This window comes from Trichoderma citrinoviride (genome assembly GCF_003025115.1).
Source record: "Trichoderma citrinoviride strain TUCIM 6016 unplaced genomic scaffold BBK36scaffold_1, whole genome shotgun sequence".
NCBI lineage: Eukaryota > Fungi > Ascomycota > Sordariomycetes > Hypocreales > Hypocreaceae > Trichoderma > Trichoderma citrinoviride.
In genome coordinates this window covers 1,503,064-1,527,682 of record NW_020194709.1, presented here as the reverse complement: position 1 = coordinate 1,527,682, position 24,619 = coordinate 1,503,064, and the positions used below count along the sequence as shown (strand labels likewise).

The 24,619-nt window shown below is 52.8% G+C and overlaps 8 protein-coding genes across 8 annotated transcripts; 4 read left to right on the top strand and 4 right to left on the bottom strand.

The window, feature by feature from the left end:
• Positions 1 to 34: 34 nt before the first annotated feature.
• On the top strand, positions 35 to 3,584 carry BBK36DRAFT_1108402 (RdRP-domain-containing protein; the record flags this gene model as incomplete). The annotated part of the gene is made up of 2 exons (XM_024889361.1): positions 35 to 2,603; positions 2,671 to 3,584. The coding sequence occupies 2 exons, from the start codon at positions 35 to 37 to the stop codon at positions 3,582 to 3,584; spliced, it is 3,483 nt and encodes a 1,160-aa protein (XP_024753856.1).
• A 404-nt stretch (positions 3,585 to 3,988) lies between these two features.
• Positions 3,989 to 4,934, bottom strand: BBK36DRAFT_1165058 (hypothetical protein; the record flags this gene model as incomplete). The annotated part of the gene is made up of 4 exons (XM_024894731.1): positions 3,989 to 4,057; positions 4,126 to 4,334; positions 4,411 to 4,487; positions 4,570 to 4,934. 4 exons carry the CDS (start codon positions 4,932 to 4,934, stop codon positions 3,989 to 3,991), a joined length of 720 nt encoding a protein of 239 aa, XP_024753855.1.
• Positions 4,935 to 5,484: 550 nt separating this feature from the next.
• BBK36DRAFT_1107735 (hypothetical protein) lies at positions 5,485 to 6,033 on the top strand (the record flags this gene model as incomplete). Its single annotated transcript, XM_024889288.1, has 1 exon — positions 5,485 to 6,033. One exon carries the CDS (start codon positions 5,485 to 5,487, stop codon positions 6,031 to 6,033), a length of 549 nt encoding a protein of 182 aa, XP_024753854.1.
• Positions 6,034 to 6,982: 949 nt separating this feature from the next.
• On the bottom strand, positions 6,983 to 8,878 carry BBK36DRAFT_1133971 (fumble-domain-containing protein). Its single transcript, XM_024892153.1, has 4 exons — positions 8,856 to 8,878; positions 8,265 to 8,649; positions 7,903 to 8,185; positions 6,983 to 7,826 (listed from the first exon to the last, which is right to left on the bottom strand). The coding sequence occupies exons 2-4, from the start codon at positions 8,643 to 8,645 to the stop codon at positions 7,012 to 7,014; spliced, it is 1,479 nt and encodes a 492-aa protein (XP_024753853.1). The 5' UTR covers positions 8,646 to 8,649; positions 8,856 to 8,878; the 3' UTR covers positions 6,983 to 7,011.
• Positions 8,879 to 12,760: 3,882 nt separating this feature from the next.
• Positions 12,761 to 13,885, top strand: BBK36DRAFT_400 (hypothetical protein; the record flags this gene model as incomplete). Its single annotated transcript, XM_024898060.1, has 2 exons — positions 12,761 to 12,871; positions 12,965 to 13,885. The coding sequence occupies 2 exons, from the start codon at positions 12,761 to 12,763 to the stop codon at positions 13,883 to 13,885; spliced, it is 1,032 nt and encodes a 343-aa protein (XP_024753852.1).
• Positions 13,886 to 14,338: 453 nt separating this feature from the next.
• Positions 14,339 to 15,809, bottom strand: BBK36DRAFT_45511 (hypothetical protein; the record flags this gene model as incomplete). The annotated part of the gene is made up of 3 exons (XM_024898094.1): positions 14,339 to 15,054; positions 15,121 to 15,574; positions 15,630 to 15,809. 3 exons carry the CDS (start codon positions 15,807 to 15,809, stop codon positions 14,339 to 14,341), a joined length of 1,350 nt encoding a protein of 449 aa, XP_024753851.1.
• A 4,073-nt stretch (positions 15,810 to 19,882) lies between these two features.
• BBK36DRAFT_1155331 (hypothetical protein) lies at positions 19,883 to 21,172 on the bottom strand (the record flags this gene model as incomplete). Its single annotated transcript, XM_024893821.1, has 3 exons — positions 19,883 to 20,354; positions 20,455 to 20,893; positions 20,965 to 21,172. The coding sequence occupies 3 exons, from the start codon at positions 21,170 to 21,172 to the stop codon at positions 19,883 to 19,885; spliced, it is 1,119 nt and encodes a 372-aa protein (XP_024753850.1).
• Positions 21,173 to 22,559: 1,387 nt separating this feature from the next.
• Positions 22,560 to 24,435, top strand: BBK36DRAFT_1109048 (GMC oxidoreductase; the record flags this gene model as incomplete). Its single annotated transcript, XM_024889433.1, has 2 exons — positions 22,560 to 22,778; positions 22,840 to 24,435. 2 exons carry the CDS (start codon positions 22,560 to 22,562, stop codon positions 24,433 to 24,435), a joined length of 1,815 nt encoding a protein of 604 aa, XP_024753849.1.
• Positions 24,436 to 24,619: the final 184 nt, after the last annotated feature.

Below are 24,619 nucleotides of genomic sequence, written 5' to 3'. Positions count from 1 at the left end.
ACACCAGCTAACGAGGACATAGCCTGGAACCGCCATGTCTCGCCAGCCAGTCCCGGAGAGATGGCTCGTGAGTCGGGCCCATCCCGACTCCGAGTACCCTTCTCGGATCACCGCAAACCTCTCGTCACTGGACTTTGGCTCCTTGGTTGCTCCGACTTCCATCAACATCAGGAAGTCGATTTCCTCCCCAGGCGGCAGCACGATCAGCATGGAAGTTGATGTGCTCGCAAAATGCCTGATCATCTTATTCCCGCTTCGCGTCAAGAAGGATGCGAATACCCACGAGACCCGCCTCTTCAAGATCTTGGCTGAGCTGTCACAAACCAAGACCATTTTCAAAACCGCCCAAGAAGACGGCCACGACGTCTTCATCTTCCCTTTTACTATCCCCCCACAGTACTATTGGCGTGACGACGAAGCTTTTCGAAGTCTTCCCAGGTCGCGCACCCCTGGTTGCCGTCCTCTCGACATGTGGCGGAGGGCCACCGACATTTCTGAAGACGCCACGCTTTCCTTCACATTTCCTGTGGCTGCAGACAGCACCCATCTGGACCCTGCTTTCCTTGAAGTTGGCCGCTGGACCGCCTTGCGCGTCGTCTTGAGCAACGCAGACCACTCTTCTAAGCTGGCTGCCGATCGTCTTCTCCTCGCCTTTGAGGATCGGAATATCAATCTCCAGGTCTGCGAAGATTTCCGAGTTAGCCATTCGTCAGTGACCATGTGGGACTTTCTTGACCACCATCACCATGCTGGTAGCGAAGGGGATGCTCTGGCCCTCCTACAGTCGTCCCTATACCCGTTTGTCCACCTGGACTTTGGTGTTCGATATCAGCTCGAAGTCTGCGTTGGCCGGCGAATGCTCAACGAACATACGGTATCGTTGGAGTTTCTCCAGGGTCTGGCTGCGCTTGATCCCCTCGACGCGAAACGCAGACTTGAGTATCTTGCAGACCAGGGAGATGTCATGTACGACCCAATGGAGCTCCTCAACTGGACCGCTGCCGCGTCATATATGCCCAATACCAGAATTCCACACTATTGCGTGTTGGCACGCAAAGCCGCCGTCACCCCTACCACCATCCTCCTTAGCACACCCGTTGTCGAAACCTCAAACAGAGTCCTCCGATACTTCAACCATATTCAGGACCGCTTCTTGAGAGTACAGTTTGTCGAAGAGACCGAGATTGGCCGGATGGCCATGAACTCTCGTAACAAAGAGGACATTTGGAAGAAACTACTTCGGACCTTGTACCAGGGCATCCAGATCGGTGATCGTCATTACCAGTTTTTGGCCTTTGGCAGCTCTCAGCTCAGACAGTGCGGAGCCTATTTCTTCTGTCCGACAGATCACATCTCTTGTGACGACATTCGTCGGTGGATGGGTGAAGTCGGCCACATCAGAATCGTGGCCAAGTACGCTGCCAGGCTGGGTCAGTGTTTCTCCACGACGCGAGAGATGCGAGGCCTTCCTATCCCCGACGTTCGGTCCATTCCCGATATTGAGAGGAATGGTTACTGCTTTACTGACGGAGTCGGCATCATATCCGACTTCATGGCCCAGATGATCGTCGAAGAGATGACTCTGGATGTGTACACAGAACCTTCTGCATTTCAGTTCCGCATGGGCGGATGCAAAGGTGTACTTGTCATCTGGCCTCAGGCTAAGAAGGGGGAGGTCTATATTCGAAAGTCTCAGGAGAAGTTCAAGGCTGAAGTCAAGAATCTCGAAATCATCAAATGCGCCAAGTACTCGTCCGCCACACTCAACCGCCAGACAATCACCATCTTGGAATGCCTTGGCGTGACCAAAAAGGCCTTCTTGGACATCTTGGAGAAGCAGATTCGTCTCTACGAGGAAGCAATGGGGAAGAATGAGGTGGCGATCGAGATGTTGACCGATTGCGTGGACGAGAATCAATCTACACTGGTCCTCGCCGAGTTGTTGCAAGCCGGCTTCAAGACGGACAAGGTTCAAGAACCGTTTGTGGCAAACCTGTTGAGTCTTTGGAGGTCTTGGTCCTTGAAGCTACTCAAAGAGAAAGCTCGAATTCCTGTCGAAAAGAGTGCCTTCGTCCTGGGCTGTGTGGACGAGACGGCTACATTAAGAGGCCACTCCGTTGCAACGGAAGGCTCCTCGGAGAAGGACATCAGCAAGCTGCCCCAAATATTTTTGCAGGTGTCGGACTCCAAGATTTACAAGAAGATGCATGTCGTCAAGGGTCTCTGCGTGGTTGGACGGAACCCGTCGCTGCATCCAGGCGACATCCGAGTCGTTGAGGCTGTCGATATTCCCGCGCTTCACCATCTCAAGGACGTCGTTGTATTTCCTTCCACTGGAGACCGCCCCGTTCCCAACATGCTGTCTGGCGGAGACCTCGACGGCGATGACTTCTTCGTCATCTGGGAACCTACTCTGCTGCCCGAGCTCTGGAACCACCCGGCCATGAGCTACTCCAGTCCCACGCCAGAGACGCTCGACCGCGAGGTGAACGTCGACGATTTGCGTGACTTCTTTGTCAAATACATGAAGAATGACGTGCTCCCCTTGATTGCCACAGCTCATTTGGCATTTGCAGATTCCGATGGGCCCCTTTCAAAGATATGTAAGTCTACACCAAGCGTGCTGTTTACGTTTGTTTGAGATCATCCACTGACACGCTGGGACTCAAGGTCTACATTTGGCTGAGCTTCACTCGCAAGCTGTCGACTATCCGAAGACTGGCCAGCCCGCGGAGTGGAATCCTACCAAGCACAACCCGCCGAAATGGCCGCACTTTATGGAGAAGAAGAACTCTTACCCTTCGCCAAAGGTCCTTGGAGACATCTATGACAGGGTCAAAAAGCAGTCAATCCAATTCCAGCCCGACTGGGAAACCGCTTTTGATCGACGTATCCTCAACCGATTCGAGCTGGACAACGCCATGCTCAAGGACGCCAGGAGACTCAAGTCTCAGTACGATGGTACTGTACGGCGCATCCTTGTGCACCACAACCTGGATACGGAGTTTGAGCTGTATACTTCCTGGGCCATGTCAAAGCCCCCGATTGGTAGCGAGTACAAGCGGCAGGAGGACCTTGGGAAAGAGTTTGACGCGGTCAAGCAGAGATTCCGTGATGCATGCATCGAAGCGGCTGGCGGCCACGACGAGGCCAAGATTGACAGATTTGTGGCAGCCATGTACAAGGTTACGGAGCAGGAGGTCAAGATTGCCCTCTTCGAGCATCACCGCGGACCAACGAATGAGGCCGGTGTGATAAAACCAGCCCGAGAGCTGCAAGCCAAGTCGATGCCGCTCATCAGTTTCCCCTGGATCTTTCCCTGGGTCATGATTCGAGTTGCAACTGATGGAAAGTGCAAGCCCAAGGACTCCGTCCTCGCCGCGGCTCATCGACGAGTGCCTGTGGCTGTACCCTCTTTTGTCCCTCTCATCCAGCAGGAAGATGACCAAGCCAGCAAGGATGTCAAGCCCAAGGAGAGGGCAGGAATTGATGGCGAGGAGACTGAGATGCCGGATTCTGAGGAGAGAAATGTGTCGCAGCAACAGGGCCTCTTGATTGAGCTCGGTGACTTGGTTCTATTCTGAGGACATGATTATTCTGCATGATGCTGAGGGAGGCCTACTATTCTCCTTGTTCTTCTTTCTACAACCTTCTTAATTGTGCTTGGTTTCTTCTCTTTCAAGATGTTGTACGCCGCTTCGCAGTGGTTGGTTTTCTGCTTTCTCTCTAGGCTACATCAGCTCAGTGAGAGATGCTGCCCTTACTTTAGTTCTACAGTGAAATATTGTGAGACTGGCTTCGCATTTGCGAGCAGTCGGATGATAGGAATCATAATCGATGCAATCTAGTTTCTTCTATTTCAATGGTGTAGCTTCTTTTCACGTCTTGTTGTTTACTCGCTTGCTAATCATTTGTCCAAGAAAGCAGTCCTGCCAACTTCAAGACACACGAAGATGATAATTCCCTATGTACCAAACATGTGGCCGCATTACCTTCGGACACATAAATCAGTTCTCAGCACCCACTTTTCTCCTTGCTGAACTTCTCTTCCCTCATGCTATGGTGCGTAATCTTGTTAGCTGTTCGAACAGGAATTAGACGAGAATCAATTTCGGATCAACTTACGAGCAGACAATCATGTCCATGCTTGTGCAACAGCAGCATACCCGTCTCGAGTGATATGACAATCTCCTCGGCGGCAGACTTGCGGTCGTGAGGATAAAAGACGGTCTCGCCGCCCACACAGCCATCGGCAGAGGAAGTGAGGTACAGAAGCAGCGTCCAGGTGGTGCGGACGGGTTCAGAGTCGAGAGTCAGGTAGTTGGAGTCATCATCTGGCCGGAGAATAGGGTTTAGTTAGCTGGGACTTGAAGAGAAGTGAAGAGGGTGGTGATTGGGGCTGGTGCATACAATGGCAGTCAAAGTATTGGCCTTTGGAGTAGCGGTATATGCGGATGTTTGGGTTGAGGCCTACGGGTTGGCCGCCCCTGTTGGTAACGAAGAGGGCGAGTCAGTATTAAAGAACCTTCAAGTGTGTGTCTCGGAGAGGGCTATACGGGACAGACTTACCATAGATCTTTTATAGTCTCATTTTCAAGTATGACCTCTTTCAGCCCCGTCGTCTCCCACAATCTGCGTGCAAACACCGGATCGTCAATCTGGAACCTGTCGTTGACGCGGACCGCCTCGCCCTTTTTGGGCCTCGAAGGAGTCGTCTGCAGCGGGAGTGTCTTGAGAAACGCGACGTAGTCGCGACAAAGGGAGCGGGGGAAGAAGGAGGAGAGGAGGACAATGTTGGGTGTTGCGGGATGGAGCTCGGGATAGAGCTCGACGACGGGCAAGGGGGGTTTGAAGGCTGGCCATGATGGTGGTGCTGCGGCTGGAGGGGGTGCTTGGGGGGTTGAAGATGATTTGGAGGATTTGGGTTTGGGCATTGTGCAGAGATGATCTCCTGATTGAGATTCTATGATGTATGATGTGCTCTAGATGAGCCTTGTGTTGTATAAACAGTGTAATTGAGGCCAGACGGTGAATGTTGGGCCTGTGGCTCCAACCAGAGATGCTTTGGAGTCGCGAATTAGTGCAAAGTTATGGTCTGGGAAGTGTTAGTATGAACTTCGGAATGAAAGCAGATGCAAATCCATCAACAAATCGGCATCCGGCCTTGGATTGAGTGAGTCGTGAAGAAGATCCGATATTCATTCGGGGCGAGCCCCCAGAAACCACAAGGCGTTAGTGTGCAGTTATCCGAACCGGACGGCTGACGCCTACAGTGATAAGGTGTGGCGGATATGCACTACCAGGCGAAAATTGCTTCTATCAAAATCGATCTCAGAGTAACGACAACTCATCAACAGCAAGCCTTGGGGAAGAAAAGAATAAGATCCCGATTTGATTGGCCATTGAGAATCTATCGGAGGAAAGGAAACGAAAGACACCGTCAATCATGCTCTACTGAGCCAAACAGCATCACCCTCATCCGCCATGTCCCAAGGACCTTCACAAGCCTCGCCCCAAGAGGCTGCTCCCTCACAACCTCAGTCCATCCGGCGCCAACCAGACATCAACGCATACTCCGCCTCGTGGTCCCGCCCCCTCAAGCAATTCAGCCTCTTCTTCCTCGGCGCCGCCTTCACTGCCGCCTCCGTAGGCGTGTCCCGCCGCTCCGTGCTCCGTCGCCAGCGCGCCTCCTTTCCCAAGTTCTACTCGTCCAACAGCCCCGGCCCGCAGGACGGCAACAGCTCCGAGGGCGCCCTGCTGGGCGTCCACGCGCTGGGGCTGGCGACTCTCAACGTGGCGAGCTTTGCGGTGCTGCTGACGGGGGGCCTGTCCTGGGCGTTTGATCTCAGCTCTGTGCAGGAGCTGAGGGAGAGGACGAGGGCGGCGCTGCAGAGGCCTGGGGGGGAGGTCAGTGCGGAGGATGAGAAGGAGTTTGAGCAGATGATGGATAATTTGATGGCCAAGCTGGGGATGGACAAGGCGTCTGTTCAGAGCGGGGAGAAGGGGAATGAGAAGGGCCAGGCGGAGAAATGAAGACGCGGGTCTTTCTCAATGTCAATGAAAAGTTTCCTCGCTTTTGTGGTTTCTGGAAACGAGCACGGCGTCACACTCATCGAGATGAGGGATAGAAGGAGGAGTATCTTGGTGCGAGGAAGAGAATGACGATAACGGCCCGCCATATCACGAACAACCTGTTGATGCCTTTGCGATGACAAGGCTGGATTATTGGAGAAGCGTCACTTGATCTTCGCATATCCTATGTATGACTATCTACCCTCACACGGAAAGCTTTCAGATGAGGATTCGAGCTGCACTGTCGGAGTGCTTTTTGGGCGTTACTTGTACAATACATTTTGGGAAGATTACGAGGGAAATAGAACACATACCACTGCTTTGCCTGCCTCTTCCAGTGTTGTTCTATGATATCAATCGATACCCTGGCAGATTATCCGTCGTCCACTTCAAGCCTTTCTTCGTTTTGGCACAATGTGTCCATGCGAATACGATACGAATACGGCCTCTTTTCAGATATGGGACGGCGCGGCACGGCACAACACAGGCATTGAAAGTTAAGATCTGATATGACACCGAAATGATGGTGGGTTTTGCCTTTTCGAGTCCGACTCTGGCGCATGCTTATCAGCTCTATCAAAGAAAGGTGGTAGCGTAGGTAGTCCTATGATAATTACAATATTGTTATACAGATTGGGAGATTTTATCCCAGTTTCTTCCCTTTTTAAACACCAACGATGCATCTTATGCACTCAGCTCGGCCGTAGCAACACCAGATAAGGAAGAAAGTAGAAGACCAGAAGAAAGAAAGGGAATAAAGAAACATGACGGCAAAGGAAGAATAGTGCCCAAACACGCCACCCCGGAACGCAAAACCCTGAAAAGATCTATCTCATGCTCGCCTGTGGCCAAGAGCTCGCCACATGAAATTGAACAAACTTGAAAAGCATAAAAAAACACGAGGAAAGAAAGAATCCTCCGCTTTTCTCGTTTGCTTTCCTAATCCTTAGTCGTACTCTCGTCCCTGGTCTTGAGCGTCCTTCGCCATTCTTGTATATCGTCGGCGTTCTCAAGGCTCGCCCTGCGACCCCAGTTTGCGGGCTGTCTCTTGAGAAAAGCCCCAACAGCGCCCAGATAGCCTTCGTGCCGCAAAAAGTACGCCTGCTTCTCGCCCTTGCTCCAGAACTTGATGGCGTAGCTCAGCGTGTTCATCGTCTGACGGTGGCCCCGGATGAAGGAGCCGCCAAAGTAAATGTCGGAGAGGTTGTGGATCTGCGACTGTAGGTAGGCGATCTGGCCAATGTTGTTGGACACGGCGTATAGCAGCGATCTCGAGATGTCGGCTGAGGAGAAGGAATGGCTGTGCTCAGTATCGTCATGTCCCGATTCGCCCGCAGCTGCGGCTGCAGCTTGCGCGGCCTCGCTCTGCAGCTTCATGCGGAACACCTTTCCAAAGGACGAGGCAATAGCCGTGCTCTTGAGCCCAATCTTGCCATAGTCGGCACCGTAGATGTCTCCAACCATCATGTCTACCTTGGTGTTGTCGCCGTGTTCAGCCTCGGCCAGCATGTCGTCGAATGACCGCGCCCCGGTCAAGAGCGAGAGAAGACCCCAGAGGGTGCCGCCGCCGAGCGAAGTGCCGCCGACTCGTTGGTACGACCGTGGCCCAGTAACCTTGAGCATTGAAACGCCGGAGCCAATATTGACGAGGAGATACGGGTAGATGATCTCGCGAGGACTGACAAAGTGCATAGGGTCTGCTTCGGAGTATGTAAAGACTTCGCGGGGGATCTCTGTGATGAAGAAGTCGAGACCTGGATTGTTCACAAAGGGTCAGTGTTTATTCTCTGCCATAGAAATTGGAGCCGCGGATGGCTATTTCTCTCTTACCAACTATCAGACATTCCATCTCGTCTTCTCGCAAAACCTCGACCTCCAATTCCTGCCGGATTCGGTCGTAGAATTTGTATGCGCCGCCGCCGGTAGCCATGACGCAGAGCTCCTGCGATCGGGACCCGTTGAGCGCCTTGTGCTTGTCACGCAGCAGCTTCATGAACTCGATGCAGTCGTCAATGCGATCCGTCTCGAAGTATTGGAAGTTGAGGCGACCACCGGGGTCTGTGGAATCGACTTCGCGAGAAAAGTAGACGAGCTTAACCAGAGAGCCACCAATCTGAACCCATTGGTAACACTTGTGGTCAGACAATTGATCATAAGGAAGCACAGGGGAGAGGCAAAGGGATTGCGCCTACATCTACTGCGATGTGGCTGACAATAGCCGTGTGGTTTGGCAGCCGGATGTCGCTTGTCTCGTGATGCGACGGGCTGACTCGTCCATTGTCGCTGGCCTGCGTCGGCGTTGAGGCGTCCGGGTCGACAATGAAGGCGCCCGTGACATTGATCTTGACGCTCCCCGGGCGCGTGATGGTGCTGTCGATGTCTTCGGTCGACGTCATGGTCCGCGTCCGCGGTCGTTTGGCTGTGCGTCGTTGCTGCTCGTCGTCGCCGTTCTCTTGCTCGTCATGTCGCTGCCGCTGCCGCTGGTTCTGGCTGTTGTTCGTGTGGTTGTGGCTGTAATTTTGGTTTGGCGGGGCAGCCGGAGAGGGCTCCTCGGTCGCGACTGAGGGCGTCATTGTCAATTTGAATCTTGTTCTCTCCTTCCAGCGCTCGTCTTGTATTTCGTATCTGAGGAAGTAAATAATAATGAGAGAGAAAGAGGGAAATAGCCAGTTCAATGAGATGAGCGACGTACAGACGAGCCGATTGCTGGCTCGTCCTTTTTAGGGAAATAGAAGCTCAAAAGTACTGAATCTACGCCGCACAAACTGGTACAGGAGCTGCGACTAATAAGACGCCGCAAGCAGTCGGTCGCTCTCAACGTTACCTGAACTTCCGTCCCGTAATGTTGCACGCCCCCAGGTTTCAAGAATTGCGGAACACAAGGCATGCGACCATTATTTGTACCACTACCTTTGATAAAACAAGACACAGCTACGATTACTGCCATGCCGTTAGCCCTCGTCGTACCTATCAAGTAGAAGGACATGATCGCGCCCTGCTGATGGGGTCCGGGGCTGGTAGGTATTCGTACTCGGGCTGTCGCCCACAAAAGCGCGGAGAGGCCCCTGTTTGGCTGGTTTGGGGATCCCTCGACTTCCACTGAAGCGTTTGAGCACCTTCCCAGCGCTAAAGCCTCGCTAACAATGGATGGGTATGGGGTACTTCGGACCTCTACAGCAGGGCGCTGCTTATCGATACAGCGCCTTCCGTCTGACTCCCAACTGTTCCTTTCACTGCGCGCTTTGACTCCGTCGACCCGCTGCTGACCGAGGCAGCCTTCGGGCCACCGGCGAAAGTGTCGGTTTGCGACGCCTCTCCATTGCCCCGGATTCTATCTACGTCTCAGGCCTTCCACTACTAGTAGCCCGCACTTGCCGTCGATGAGCCCAAATGGCTCAAAAATATTCAAGGCAATAGCAACCCGCGGCAAGAACTGACCGAGGCAAGAACTGAACAAGAGTGGCAGAGTATTACAGCTTCCATTTGCTGCGGGCGGACTATGCATGACGTCGTTACACTCATCTCTCCTACTGCAATGCGGACTGCATGTCAAGGATAACTTGAAGTTCTCAGTATGCGTATGCACTTAATCATCCTGCAGCAGGAGCAAGCAGCCATTCGCAATACATAGTAGTACTACTCCGTACCTACGTATCTGGCTCTATCGCTCTGTCGGCACAATATGCTCGCAGTGGCATCATTTTGTCTCATCGCACATACAGACTCATCAATCATTCAAGCTTCTTTTCTACCCGACCTGTATCACGCCAATAGCTCTCCGCTCTCATTCTTGCTCATTCGTTAAAGATCAACGGACCACCCATCACTGAAAGGGAGAGACAAACGACAATCGAGCAGGCCAAGCAGTTGATGTGTATGCTTGTACTGTGTCCTCCCTGCATTCCGGGAAGAAAATCGATATCTCTTACCCTTCTACGAGAGCGCCCATCATCCCATCTCGATGAAACTGAACAAGATAAAAGAAGAAAAAAAAAAAAAGGCGAAAAGCCCTAAAGGGGCAAGGCTGCCGCAGCATCATTATTACTAACATTATTAACATCAGGATCGACCCACCGGACGGACGGCATTGCATGCTTCCCCGATCTGTCAAGCACGTCCATTTGACACCCCAAAAGCGGAGCTCCCGCTATCCAGCTATCCGGCATCAGTCCTCCGATTCCCCCTCACCGACTTCAAGCATGGCTGTCCGCGTGTCTGACAGCTTCGATCACTGTGGCATCGCTGGCATCGCTGGCATCGCTCCACTATCTTTCTTCATCTGTAGCGGGAGGATGAGAGTTAATCCATTGATCTGGTCAAGGCACTCCCATGCATCAAGAAGCTTGTACACGGATGTTCTGCTAGTTATTAAGGTACCAAGTACTATGACAACAGTTGCTGGCTGCCTCGATCATCCTCAAGGTCCTGTTACTAACGGCCAAGAGTATCGTATAAGTATGAGCAGCTCGCAAGAGGGGCCTTCTCTTGGGGCAAAATAAAGGTAACAGCTCCGGCGGCTTCTTCTGGGAATCGGGGCGGCGGCCGACGGCGAAAAGTGGATGCCTCGAACAACGGGATCCTAACCGGGAGAGGGCCATCGGCAAAGTGTTACCCATGCTCAAGCATCATCAAAGCCGCAGAGAATCCAACAGAGGTCATCCTCCAAGTGATCACAAGAACGATCTCTCTCGGCTAATTTCTTGTGTTCCCTATCCTCAGCGAGCTACTCATGCATGCATGTTCTGCTACCATGTCTGCATAGTGGTCTTATTCTCATGCTGCTAGTAGTTGCTAGGCAAGACGCCTCCTGCAAGCTCCGGACGAAGACCAGGACGCTATACAACCTTCCAATCGGCTCCGTCCGCTTAGCAGCGCCGGCGCATCTAGCTGTAAGGCGATGGGTGAATCCAGCATTGGCCACTCCAAGTTCTAGCAACCTCGTGGCGCGGCACAAGAGGAACCATCTCTAGTTCTGTGAGACGGCACGAGGGCGAGACCAGCTTCTAGACCACGAAAGAGCAAGCAGAGGGGCATCATCGTTGTTCTGTCCTCCACAAGGGTGTCAGATATGGCCAACCAATACCAGTACCGCAGGAATGCTTTGCGCGGAAATCGACTTGGAGTCCCAGCACATCCACGAGCACACACCCTTTCTGATTTGCAACGAAAAAACAAAAATAAACAGGACAAAAAGTTAGGGAGAAAGCAAGAGAATAGGGAAATGGCTGAGACACGAAAGCACTGGAATGAGGTATGACGGCACGAAGCGTTATCTGTTCTTCATCGTCACACCCGAGCATCTCTTCCGGCGGCAAGTAGACAAGGCTACAGTCGGTTTATGAACGGGCCGCTACAAGGCATTGCTGCTTTCACGACACTACCACACGAACAAGACGAATCCAACCCTTTCTATCTTCACGCGTTCTGCCCCCTTGTGCCTTGCCGTTATCTTTACGGTTGCCAGCTTCCGACGACCAATACACCGATCTGAAGCTTCATGGCATTGGCGGAACCCCTCACGCTGCGGAGCCGAGCTGAGCTCCTTCCTCACTCCGCTCTATCTGCTCCGTACCTACCTTGCCAAACCCAATTCGCTTCGTCCTCCAGTCACATCACGATGCGTGCCTGCCTTTGCAATGACATCAGTACAGGTACGAGATACGTCGCTTCTAAACTTCCGTCGGCAGTGCAAACTTTGTTTCTTTACCCCTTCATTGCCTTCTTCCATCGTCTCGTACCTACGTCTCCTCCAGATTCAACTCAAAAACTTCGTTCTTTTCCCCTTGAGCGTTCCTCACACCACCAACAATGGTCGTATCGCCGCTGTCCACCAAGCCAACCATGCTACGCTGATTTGGCGTTGACACTAAATCAACGCAAGCCATCCCCACCCCACTACTGTACGGCGGCACTCCTCCATTGATGATAAACCGCAACCTCCTCCACTACCTTACCAACCAATACCTGGCCTAGCCAAGTGCCGTCCCCTGTCGACAACTGCCTCGTCTTCCCAGGCTTCTGTCTCTATTAAGGATCTCCACGGAGCCCAGCTCCTTGCTTCACTGTACATATTGCCCTGCTAGACAGGCAACTTTACGGCGCCCCAATCAGCAAACTCATGAACGTCCCAATAGAGTGGCTTGATTCACCCGGCGCCGCAATCACGATGGCACGGCAATCCTGCTCTGTGCAAGCACCCAGACAATCGTTCCCTCATCCGGCTACACAACCACCACTCAACGGCAGACGCTACTACGAGGAGTCTAAAAGCCAATCAACAAGATGAAGGTTGCTTCATCTATCTGCCTTTTCTCCCCGTGATCCACCTGGTCGAGCTTGACCAGGGCAGCCCGGGCGAGCCGCTGCCCCTCCTCAGCGACAGATGCCGCTTCATCCCCTCACCGTGTCTTTGAGCGGGCTTGCAAGTAAGAGGACGCCTTGCATACATGTATCAAGCTACCAAGGCTATTACTAACTGGTCTTGGAGTGATAGGGCTGTGATGATGCAAAAATGGCGTTTGGCTGCATGGGAGTGTCGGTATATTAGCCATCGTCGTCGTCTCCATCGTTGACCGTTTCCTGGGGGCGTCCACCGGCAACTTTCCCCTGTGGCACACCTCCGTTACAGTGCCAGCTCTCTACAGAACCCTCCCGTACGATCAACTGTTATTTATTCACACGGCCTACCATGGATCGCATACTGGACATCTTCAATTCAGTCGACATCAAGCCCAAGATCAAGAGGTCGACTGTCATGTCAAGGTGCCTCTGCTCTTCAATTGCGGCATTCTGGGCTCATGTTAGTCCTCTCCCGCCTCCTTGATCAGCCATATTACAGTCTCCCTTTCGTGAGAAATTCCTCTTTGTCCGCGTACTAAGATATACACTGCAGGCGCATCTTCTTGCTCAGACAGACAAGGCATGGATCTATGTTGCCAACATGCCGCCATTTCGCGTCACGAAGCTTTCGAGGAATACAAAGAGGCTTTTCAGGGAGTACAAGATCCACACCAATGTTGAAACAACATTCAAAGCAATGTCCAAGCACTTGACCATGCATGGCTTCGATATTGATCTTCCCTATGTACCTGAATGCTCAGGCTTCTATCCAAACATCTCATCCTCACCGTGTTCCGAAACGTTCAAGAACCTGAACGGCTTTCCTGCAGACGCAAGCGGATACTTCATGGAGTACATCCGCCCTTTGAATGAGCACCACACCAAGTATCTCATCAGACGATATTTGACCCGTAGCGCACAGGGCCAAGCTCTGAGTACCTGTCAATCCAAACACTTCCTCGCAAAGGTCTACCTGGGAGATACAAAACCACTGTCCGATCCATGGAACGCTGACCTTCACGACCGCCCAGCTTACTTGGACCACCTACTCGCGGAGCGTGTGGAGGTATCCTATCTTGCTGCTTCGATGGGTGCAACGCTCGCCATACTTCACTGGAGCTGCGGTGTTGACGCTCGAGGCGTCGAATTCGTCCTTGGGAGAGACGTCCGAGGCCACGTGCAGTTTTGGTTGATCGACTTTGCCGATTGCGCGACGTTTCCAAAGACCCCTGATGCGGCTGTCACGCAGCTTGTGGATGCCGTGATGGAGAATGAGCCGTTCTGGCCGCGGTTTATCAATATCAAAGCCCTGAGAGATCTGTGGGCATGTTTCAGAGATGCTTACCTAGAAACAAGCGCTTTCATCATGACGGACGCGATGATTGATTTCGACAATGATGCTTTGAGAACACTACCTTGCTTGTTCATGATGGAGTTGGAAAAGATTAGAGGTTCAGGTCAACTACTGGCATAAATTGCCCCCTTGATTTGCCTTGTCTCTACCCTCCACTTTCTATCGTCTTGTTCATGTCTCCTGTTTCTCATTTCCCATTTTCCCTTTTCTCTTTTCTTATTTCCTCCTTCATCTTCCTCTTCTATTGTCAACTTTCGTGTTGTTTCTTCTCCCGCATCAGTCTCACGTGAACCGCGAACACATTGTGACTGCGAAAGGAACGTCGACACGGCTATGTTACAGCAAAAACTATGATTGTACGATAGCGGCAATGAATGGCGCAAGGCGGCGTTGATGTTCAGTTCACTTTTATTTTCAAGATGTCCAATTCTGTTTACGGAACACATTTTCCTATGCAACCAGCCGGACGAGGCAGGGCAAAGAGAGAACGCGAAAGACAGGTATGACAGACAAACAGACAGACAGGCACAATTCAGACACTTTGTGTTTTTGTTCAAAGCATATGCCACGTCTCTAGAAAAAGTGTCCTCCTGGTACGGCAAGGAATATTGCCATGCAAATGAGACCAAAGCCGAACCCTGCCAGCAATGCTTGGCAGAAGATGGTATCCTGGATTTGCCTCAGGGCAGGCTCCTGAATCCAGATCTCGCGGTCGAAGATCTTGCGAACAAGGTGCCTTTCTTGATATTTGACCACCCATGGCTCATCCTCATAGCTGTTGTTTGAACCGAAGGGTTCCATATTACACATGCCGAACTCCTCGCCGTCATCCTGGGTGAAAAGCTCCCAGGGGCGGACGTGGCGGTGATGCAAGCCGTGCAAGACGACGCACATGCCCTTGTAGGCGGCAATCAAGGTGCTCATTCCCAAAGCCCAGGCAATGAGCGGAAGAACTCGGTAGCCGCGCCCGGCCTTGCTCAAGGTGATTATGATGGCGCTGATGAAGCCTACTAGGATGAGTGCGACACCAAGGAACCGGGCGAAATAGACACGGGGGAGGTTGCCGTTGCAGATGGACCAGCGAACGAAGTTGGGGTGTGCCTGGAGTCGAAGCGCTGCGTCAACGCTCTTGAAGAGAATGCGGAAGGCTGATGGATGCGTGGTATAGGCGAGCGCATGGACCGTTGCCCTTTGCTCCCACGCAGCCAGGTTAAGCTGCCGTGGAGCGCCCTCTATGAGGTAGCTTGTTATTATGCGGTTGATCTCCTGGTGAAAGGGCTGAATGGAGACTGCGGAGATGGTCAGCAACAGCCTTCTTCTCATCTATGGACAGGTGCCTCTCTCCTGGGACTTACATGGAAGTCTGGCTCCAGCCGCCTGGAAAGCTTCTGCAACTTGTGTGCACGAACTGGCGGCGGATGTGGTATGAGCGTTGGAGTTGCCGCCGACGGTCATAACCTCCCATGACGCAGCCAGCGAGTCGTGATCCGAGACGGCGTTTGCAGACTCGAGAGAAGTATTGAAGGGGTTGCCCCTTTTATCGCCGGCTTGCCTTTCGAAATCAGTCCCCTTGAAGATGGCTGCCGTCGCTGCGGGCTCGCGCCTCATCTTATCGACCTGCTCTTTGCGGACTCTGGCTACAACTTCGTCTTCCATGGCCTGCGTCCACTCTGGAGATAGAGCAACCTCACTGCTTGTGGCCTCGGCAAAACGCTTTTCATAGCTCTTGAACCACAGGTAGAATTGAAGATTTTCGGCCGCGTGTTCGACATAGACGAGATAATTCATGAAGTCTCGGATAGCCATGGGCTTCAGCAAGTGTTAGAAGAAGGCACTAGCAAAGAGTGTTTTTGCGCAGGCTTACCGGACAAGTCCCGCCATTGATGATTCTATCAAAGCTCAGGGCATCTGGAATACCGGATGATACGCCAGATGATCCCGACTTGACAGATCCTTCAGCTTCTTCTGACGTCTCTCGACGCTGGCGATAGATCTCGGCGTCGACCTTCTTGGGTCGCCGATACTGAAGAGAAAGAAGCTTCATGACGATGTCCGCGGATGCAATCTTTGATGAACAAATGGGGGACCAGTATGAGGCGATATACAACGATGCACCAGGAAAGTCCGTGAAGTACTTATACGGCTCGCACAGGGGCGTGGAAATATCGATATGTACGCGCGTATAAGAACGGGATGTCCCCAAGAGAGCCCAAATACAAAAAGGCAAACCATCTGTGGCATACGATTATTGCTTTGCACCTGAATGCGTTTGCAGCTCACAGGAGGCTTATGCAAGGAAGCAAACCTGGTCCACACTCTGCTAGGATGGCGACAGCGTATAGACTGCTTCCTCTCTAGCAGGGAAGGTGGATTAATGAGACCTGCATCAGGAATCCCAGGGGACAGAGGGGTAAAAGAAGGCATTGATCTCAGCAGGACCGAATCACCGGCTGGGGTTGATGAGGGGGCTGGCCGCCACCTACATCTATGAAGCGTCTGGGTTTTTGAAGCCTGGGCTGAGAACTCACTAGCCAGGCACGACATGAATGGCGATGGTATGGCTGGCTTGGCCGATGAGTGGCCAGGACGCATTGGCTCACGCTCCCTGATTGCAGGGCTAAACGGCTGAGGGCTGAGATCGCCGGCACATCGAGAGATCAATGTTCCCACCCATCAAGATCCAACCAAAGGCTGGCGCCGCAATTCAACCCCCGGAGTTGCTTGGCTCCCCCAGTCGTATGGAGAGCGGGACACGGCACGTGTGAACGGCGCTGCTCCACCTTTCCCGTTCTGTTATTTGAGCCGAGACTCGGTTGGCCATCACAGACATCAAAGCGCCACCGCACTAATCTCCTCGCTTTCTTAGCCAACTCGCGGATGGCTGCTCCGCGTACGAAGTACAGTAGCACAGCGCCAGGAGGTCAAGTTCAGCTGCGCCACACGCGAGGGTTTTCGGAACTATCTCCTCGAAAGTGGAGTAGCTGGAGGGAAAAGGAAAGAAGAAGAGGGGAGAACCAAGATGGACAAGTGGAATAGGAACGCCGAGAAGTCCAACCTCTATTCTACTCTGACCGGGGCATCGCGGAAACGATATCAGATTTCTCCGGAATCAAGTTATGCAGGGTGAGAGAGGAGTCACTGATTACCTTCTGCAAGACTGCAGCAGGACGACTGAAATCCAGTAGCATTCTTGCCTTGTCTTTGACAAGTACGCCGTTTGCACCCACGACAGATTCAAAACGTTCGGACATGCATGTCTCTTTGCCTCGCATCTTGAGGGAGACTTGCTTCTACCAAATCTGGGCCGCCGTGCTCTTACTCTTCTCTGCTACATCCACGCGCCTCAACTATGCCAAAATGAGGGTGATTAGCAGCACAGTAAAGTGACGGCATGGCCGTTGAGATCTTGTCGAGCATCTGGCTTCTCTAGCTGGTATTTTGTGCAAGTAAGAACGGGCGAATCGGATACAGTACCATCAGAAGGCGCCGTCCTTCTCTGGACAACTCTCCCCAACTGTCGTGTTGAAGCGGAGTTTGATATGCCAATCAAACCCGAGATCTTATCATTCCACTGCGAAACAGCCACTCACTCACAGCTTGCGGCTTTGGGGCGCACCAGGGATGCCTCAATGCTTGGATGCAGTGGTTTCCAGCATTGGCTCTGATAAGAGCTAGACTCGGCTAATCTTGACTGTCTTGTGTCCTTGCAAGACGAACCGTGAAGCTGCTCTTCCGTCCGGGCGTCGCAAACTCCAACAGACCATTTCCCCCTTGCATCCGCCACAACGCAGTAGACTGAGACGCCAGCAGCAAACGACATCGATTCGAGGTTTCCTGCGCTCAGACATCCCCGCTAGAGAGCGGTGCTACGACTTGTCTGGCAGTCGAGATGCCCGGGCATCTAGCTTTCTGATATCAGCGCTCGGGAAAAGGAAGACAAGGCGGCCAGAGGCAATCTACTGTACATCGACACGAAGCATGCAGTGCAGCTCTGCAGATGCAGTATTCTGCACGAGAAGGATGCATTGCATGCACTGTACCAAGTACTTCGTGTATTCCAGCTAGCTTTGCGAACGGGAGATCGACCATGGGCATCGCCGGGATGCAACCCGCGCTGAGCCTCCAGCCCTAACAAGTTTTCAGCTGGGTTGGGAACCGCTGGCTTGGGTCCCCGATTCGCCATCTTACGCAAGCCGATCGATCTTTGGTCAGCACTTTGCGTCGCGCCCTGGCTATCAATGGCGTGTGAAGACGCCCATTCACTACGAACACGATGCGCATACAGCTGCACGGTAGATGAATTTGGTTCTGAGTTCAGTCAAGAACCGGAATCATCCTGCGAGATTTTTCTTCGAGTGGGCTTTGTCGGCTTCTGGGCTCAGCTGCAGCAACACTGCCTCTTCTGTCTCTTCTCTTTCCAGTTGGGCACTACCTAGTAGCCGGCCCTCAGCTACGAAGCACAGAGTATGGAGCACCGCGTCTACTTACTGCATTGGTTCGGGATGTGTCCCACAGCAATGCTCCGAGCTTTTCTTTCTTCTTTTTCCCCATAGTTCTCAGAGCGAGTCGGATGATCTGTCGTCTCTCGCTCGAAAACAATCGCCGTCTCTGGACCAGTTCCACAACAGAATCATGAGATGACAGGGATGACACACAATCCAGTGTCTTCTGCTGGACCCTGACTGATCCGCCACAAACTTCAGGAGGTGTCTTGGCCGGAACCGTTGTGCAGTTCACCGTCACCATCGCAGTCGCCAATCAGTCGCCGCCAAAAGGCTATCGCCCCTTGATATTGCTCTAGGTCAGCCGCAAGGCTCTGAGCTTTCGATAGTGTATGCAAGGGGAGATGCGGCGAAAGCTCGAGCGCTGTAGCACGGCTTGGTGGTGCTATTTTGCCGCCAGTTGGACCCCTAAGATGAAAAGACTTGACCACCAGACTGCTCCCTTTTCGCAAAGATGACGGCGCCGAGTGCTGAGACTTGGTCAGATATCAGAAAGCTATGGAGAACTTCTGTCATAATCGACAGACAACAACATCGACCAGCGACTAGTCGCATGAAAATTTGCTCTAGAATATGTCTCTCTTTTCTTGTTTTGCCCCCCGCACTGCTCCAATCAAGACCGCATGATGGGGCGTCCGAATGGCGACGCGGATGCCAGTAGCACACCCTGCTGGGCACACTTGCTACTAGTATTACCAAGGCATCATCAAAGGCTCGGAGGCGTCCTCAACGGGAAACGGCGACCGACATGCGTCTTAGCTAGTTGTATGCGGTGGAGGTCCTCTGGTGCTGCCCGTCTTCGGTTTGACGCCTGCTCCTCCGAGATTGCAATGGAAAGGGTTGTCCAAACGCAGGCCAGCGGGCACTGGGGCTTCTCGCCTCCTGAGGTGAAGGAGAAATTAGCCACGGTAACAGGCGCGATGTCTCAGGAAGTGCACGAAGCGTGCTTCCAACCTCGAGGATTGCCGACGTGGAATCGGCTTCCCAAGAAAAATTGACCTTGGTCATGTCGTCTCGTCCTTGTAAGGCCGTGCATTTGTTTCGTGCAGTCAGTCACGATTATGGCCGAGAAACATTTTCGAGACAATAGTTGATCAAGCATCAGTTATTGATGTGTTCCCAGCTCGACAGCTTTCGGTCCATATCCTTCGGCGATTCTTCGCTGATAACCCCAGCAGAGATCTACCATATGATGTCCCTTCTGTCAAGCAAAAGGAGGCTAAGCGTGTACCGAGATCCATCCCCTTTATCTTGGAGATCTAATCAGATCTCGCTGTCGCGAAGCAAGGACCTGGTCATACGTCCCTCACATCGTCCACTCCCCAGGGGCAACGAGATTCACAAGCTCCCCCGCTGAGCTAATATCATGGCCACTCGTCTCTCGATCGGGAAGCATCTGACCAAACCGAGCCAAAGGTACAGTTTCAAGTCGCCAGATATACCAACAGAGTCAACCACGGTGTCCCCGTCAACGATTACCGTGTGCCTCAGGGAGATTTGGGTTGTTACTGGTAGGCACGGATCTAGCTTTGAGATGTTGATGGCCTCCGAGCAAGATGCTCTCCAACAAGCGTCCTGCCATTCATTCGTGCCGGTGAGAAGAATCCACAGATACCTAAGCCTGAGAGCGACGGATCTCCCACTTGCTTTCGACGAGGATGGCACCTCCTCGGACGCGAGGCTGCCCAGAAAGCTCGCGCTGCAGCGGATTTAATTGTGTCTGACTTCCATCTGGGCTGGATGGTTGTGCGACAGACACGGTTGTGGCGTGGTTCGTGTCTGCGCCATGGTCGTAAATTGACTGCAGCGCGAGAGTCTCAAGACCGGGACGCTTCTTCCTACTGCGAAGTCTCGAGCCTGATTGTCTGGGTTGATCGAAAAGGCCGCATCTTCCCATCTTACTCGCTCCTTGGCCTTTGGTGTATTTTATGACCAGTGGACCCAACATCGGCAGCGACACGCAAATGATGCCAAGATTGGCCTCGAGGGTCGCGAGAAAGTCAGCCCATACCATGGTGCCTGTTGCATTATCCACGTCGAGGTGCGTCAATGTAATGACCCGACAGACTGCGACGACAGACACCCTGCTGCATTGGCCGAGTTGTTGTTAGATTACTCGGCGGTTAAGGAAGAAGCGGGACGAGAAGACAGCGGGAAACCCGCTCGGGAACATGCCAAAGGACTTACAGCAGGCCGGTCAGAAAGAGTACTGTCAGCGCAACCTTCATTTGGCTCCGCGTGTTCAGCGTCCACATTGTGCGCAAGGGCAATGCGAGGATGACGATGTCGCTAACGATGTTATAAGCCCCGACTGCGAGGAATGTCGAGATTCGGTCTGCGCAACTGTCCTCGGCGAGGGGATTCCAGGTCGCTTGGAAAGGCCGGCAGACAAAGAAGAACATGATGAGACTACCCAAGCCCCATAACGACACAAGCCCGATCACAATCTGCGTGGCAATGCGCAACTTGCTGCTGGGGAAGACTCGGAGGTAGAAACAGAGGATGCTAAGCTTAACGATGGTGATGCACGCTGTGTATATCAACGCATACGCGACGGTCAGCTTCAGGACGACGACCATATTCGGCTGCGTTTCGGTGACCGGACGTCCAACTCCCATCGGCGCATCTAGAAATGCCTGTCAGCAGCCGTCTCGCAAAATCGAAAGTCGTATCTATCATGGCGCGGGAAAAGCCTACAAAGGCCCTCAATGACAAGCATGCCGATGCCCAGGGGCATTGCAAGAAGTATCAAGTAGTCATCCCACCAAAGCTTTGCCCCGGTCACGATGCGTGCGAAAAGGCGGAGTCCGAGAATAACGACGGCGATGGCGACGAGGATGCTGTTGACGATAATGTGCGTCCTGACCACCGGAACAATTGGGAATGTGACAGTCTGCAGCGCCATTCTGCTGCCGTGGTTCGTCGATGCAGCAGGATCATCCACCTTTTCGCTTGCCGTGCATTCGGCAGACACGGCCAAACAGACTTGAGCGTGCGGCATCCTTCATGATAAAGTACTAGATAAAGTACTGCTTATATGAGAGCATGCTTCCGGGTGTTGTTGGTTCAGTACTCTGCCCCCATATCCTGGCTGCATATGTAGTACGGCAATACAAATACGGATATTGGAGTCAGGCCAGAGAGAGACCTAACATCGCCAGAGATCCGCGACCCCTGTCGGCCAGCACCATGATCGGCAGCTTGCCTTGTTGTGTCCTTGCCCAACACTCTTTCCCGGCAGGGATAGGATATCCAGAGAGTATGCGTCCTCTGTACAGGTACGACAGCGCGAGCAATCCCTACCTAGACCAAGGGCAGACTAGCTCTTGTCACACTTGACCAGAGCAACAACTTGGTGAACCATCAGCGGCGGTACATAACGAGCGGACAATCGAGCTGTAGTTTTCTCTTTGCTCTGGCGTCTGAAAAGTCGCCGTTGGTTGTTCGACTTTTGTCGAGGATCAGATCATCGTATGAAGTAGTTTCCCCAGTGGAGACGGTCTAGGTCCAACAAAAGGGGAGAACACCAACTCAAAAACCAAAGGCCACGGACGCCGGCCGTACCAGTGCTTAGACTGAGCACAGATCTGAAGTGAGGATAGAACCGGTGTGGGAAGGCGTTCAAGCATGCGGCACTAAGTATCGGTGAGTCCTGTAGAGCCTTGCCAGCTGTCGGCTCTTGGATGCGAAACTGATGCGGCAAACGTATCTCCTTACGCTCCGCAGACGCGTCAACCTGCAAACCGAGGCTTCGTGCACTGTAGTCGCTGATTTGACTGAGCAGAGAGAGTCGGGGGATTGTCGACTACTGGTCTTTCGCCAATCGACAGTGGAGGCGAATGTATGATTAGCCAGTATGCAAGGGAAGGGCTGCAGTGTAATACGAAACAGCTGCAATCTTTGTCGGTTTGCCAACTGCGTGCTAATCTTTCAAGCTTTTCGACGGCTGTCGATGTAACCATCCTTGACTGATGTGTGACATTGCAATTCCGGGACGATATGAGCATCTCCATGGGTCTGAAGGATTCGCGTGGGGGAGATGTGCACATATATCCGTGAAGGTAGCAGTACGAAGGAGTTGAACTGGCGAAGAATGTTGTTGTCTGAAACATGGCTGGACAAGGTCTGGCCCTTGGCATACGCATATTAAGAGGCGAGGAATCCCCAGGCTTGTTCCGTCAATCCTCAGATTCTCCCTCATGGTTGTGGAAAGCGGCCTCGTCAGTGATCTCCATACAACGACAAGGTTCAGACGTGTCGGCTTGACATTGCTCCACCACCATCAAGCGGCCATGGGCTCGACCGTAGATGTCTTCGATTATATCATTATAGGAGGCGGCACAGCCGGACTGACAGTTGCTAATCGCTTGACCGAAGATGCGGATATTAGAGTCTTGGTGATTGAGGCCGGGCAAGATCGCACCAAAGACCCTCTCGTCCAAATCCCAGGACTCGTTGTTGGAATGTACGGCAAGCCGGAATACGATTGGAACCTCCGCTCGACTCCTCAGGTGAGCAAGGCCCGTATGAACAACGACTGTCGTCTGGACATCGGACTAACCCCATCCCCAGCCGGGGCTCAACAACCGTATAATCAACCAGGCCCGCGGCAAGCAATTGGGAGGCTCTTCTGCTCTGAACTTCATGATGCTGCTGTATCCTCCAAGAGGTAGCCTGGACGCTTGGGGTGCTTTGGGAAACAAGGGCTGGGACTATGATTCCCTATCACCGTACTTGCGCAAGTTCGCAACGTTCCACCCCCCTCCAGAGGCCGCGAAAGATATTCTGGGCCTTGCAAATCACGATGACTCAGTGGTTGGTAATGGGCCTATCCAGGTGTGCTTTAGCGAAGGCTATAGCAAGCCGAACAAGGCCTGGATGGAGGCGTTTGCCAATCTAGGACTGGAGATGAAGACCGATCCGCGAACCGGAAAGGGTCTGGGAGCTTTTCAACAAGGCGGTAGCATCGATCCTGCTACCAACACTCGAAGTCATGCCGGCAACGCCCATTATACCCCTGAGATTGCGAGCAGGTCAAATCTGACGGTCATCACGGAGACGGTCGTCCGGAAGATCATTCTTGATACTTCAAAAGACGAGCCTGTTGCTGTCGGTGTGCTTATTCGAACACAAAAGGGCATTGAAAAGACGGTGTTGACTGGTGGCGAGATTATCCTGGCTGCGGGAGCCCTCATGTCACCCCAGATCCTCGAGCTATCTGGTGTTGGCAGCAGGTCCCTCCTAGAGAGTCTGGACATCCCTGTTATTGTCGATAACCCGAACGTCGGCGAGAATCTTCAGGACCATCCCATCACATGCCAGTCGTTCGAGGTTAATCCTGACGTTCCATCGGGCGACGTGCTGAGAGATCCCAACGTTCTTAATGCTCTTCTCCAGCAGTTCCAGGATGGCGGCAAGGGGCCCCTGGGCCAGTCCAACATCAGCGTCGCCTATGTCCCCCTGGCTGATGGGGCAGGCGTCTGCTCTGAGGATACCAAGAAGTCGCTGTTTGCCTATCACGACCAACATGCGCAGACTCTCGACGCAAAGGTGCTCCGCAAGCTTCTTCAGGAGCAGGATGAGCCAGCCGTGCAGTATTTTCTCTTCCCCTCACAGACACACACTGTCATGGATAATCCGCCCAGCATGGCCGATTATCTCTTGCCGACAAGCCCGGAGAACTACTTGACGGTCATGACAATGCTGAACCACCCCTTTTCTCGTGGCAGCGTCCACATCACCAGCGCCAACGTTGACGAGTTCCCTACTTGGGATCCGAACTTTAACTCGAATCCACTGGATCTGGAGATCTCTGCTCGCCATGTCCAGTTTGTCGAGCTGCTTCTCCGTACGGCTCCATTCGGAGATCTTTTCAAGCCCGACGGCGCTCGTATTCCGCAGCTTAAGGGAAATTTCTTAGAAGACGCGAGGGAGATTGTTCGGCAGTCGCAGGTGTGCTGCTTTCATCCGTCCTGTAGCTTAGCGATGAAGCCAAGGGATCAAGGAGGTGTCGTTGACAGCAGACTGAGAGTATACGGCACCAAGAGTCTCAGAGTGGTTGATGCCAGTGTCTTTCCAATTCAAATTGCTGGGAACATCCAGAGCATGGTTTATGCCGTCGCAGAGAAGGCTGCCGACATCATCAAGGAGGACAGGATAGTTATATAAGGGCTCAAACAGGCAAGCCGGGGAATCAGTCTCTGAAAGAAAGAGAAAAGACCAAGAGCTCGCTTGAGTTGGACGGTTGATGGCCAGAATGTCCAGAACTCAATGCTGTGTTGCTGTCAAGTCATCGGATGGTGAGAAGCGTTCCGAACACGAAGGGAGAACAGAGAAATCTGCAATGCATGTC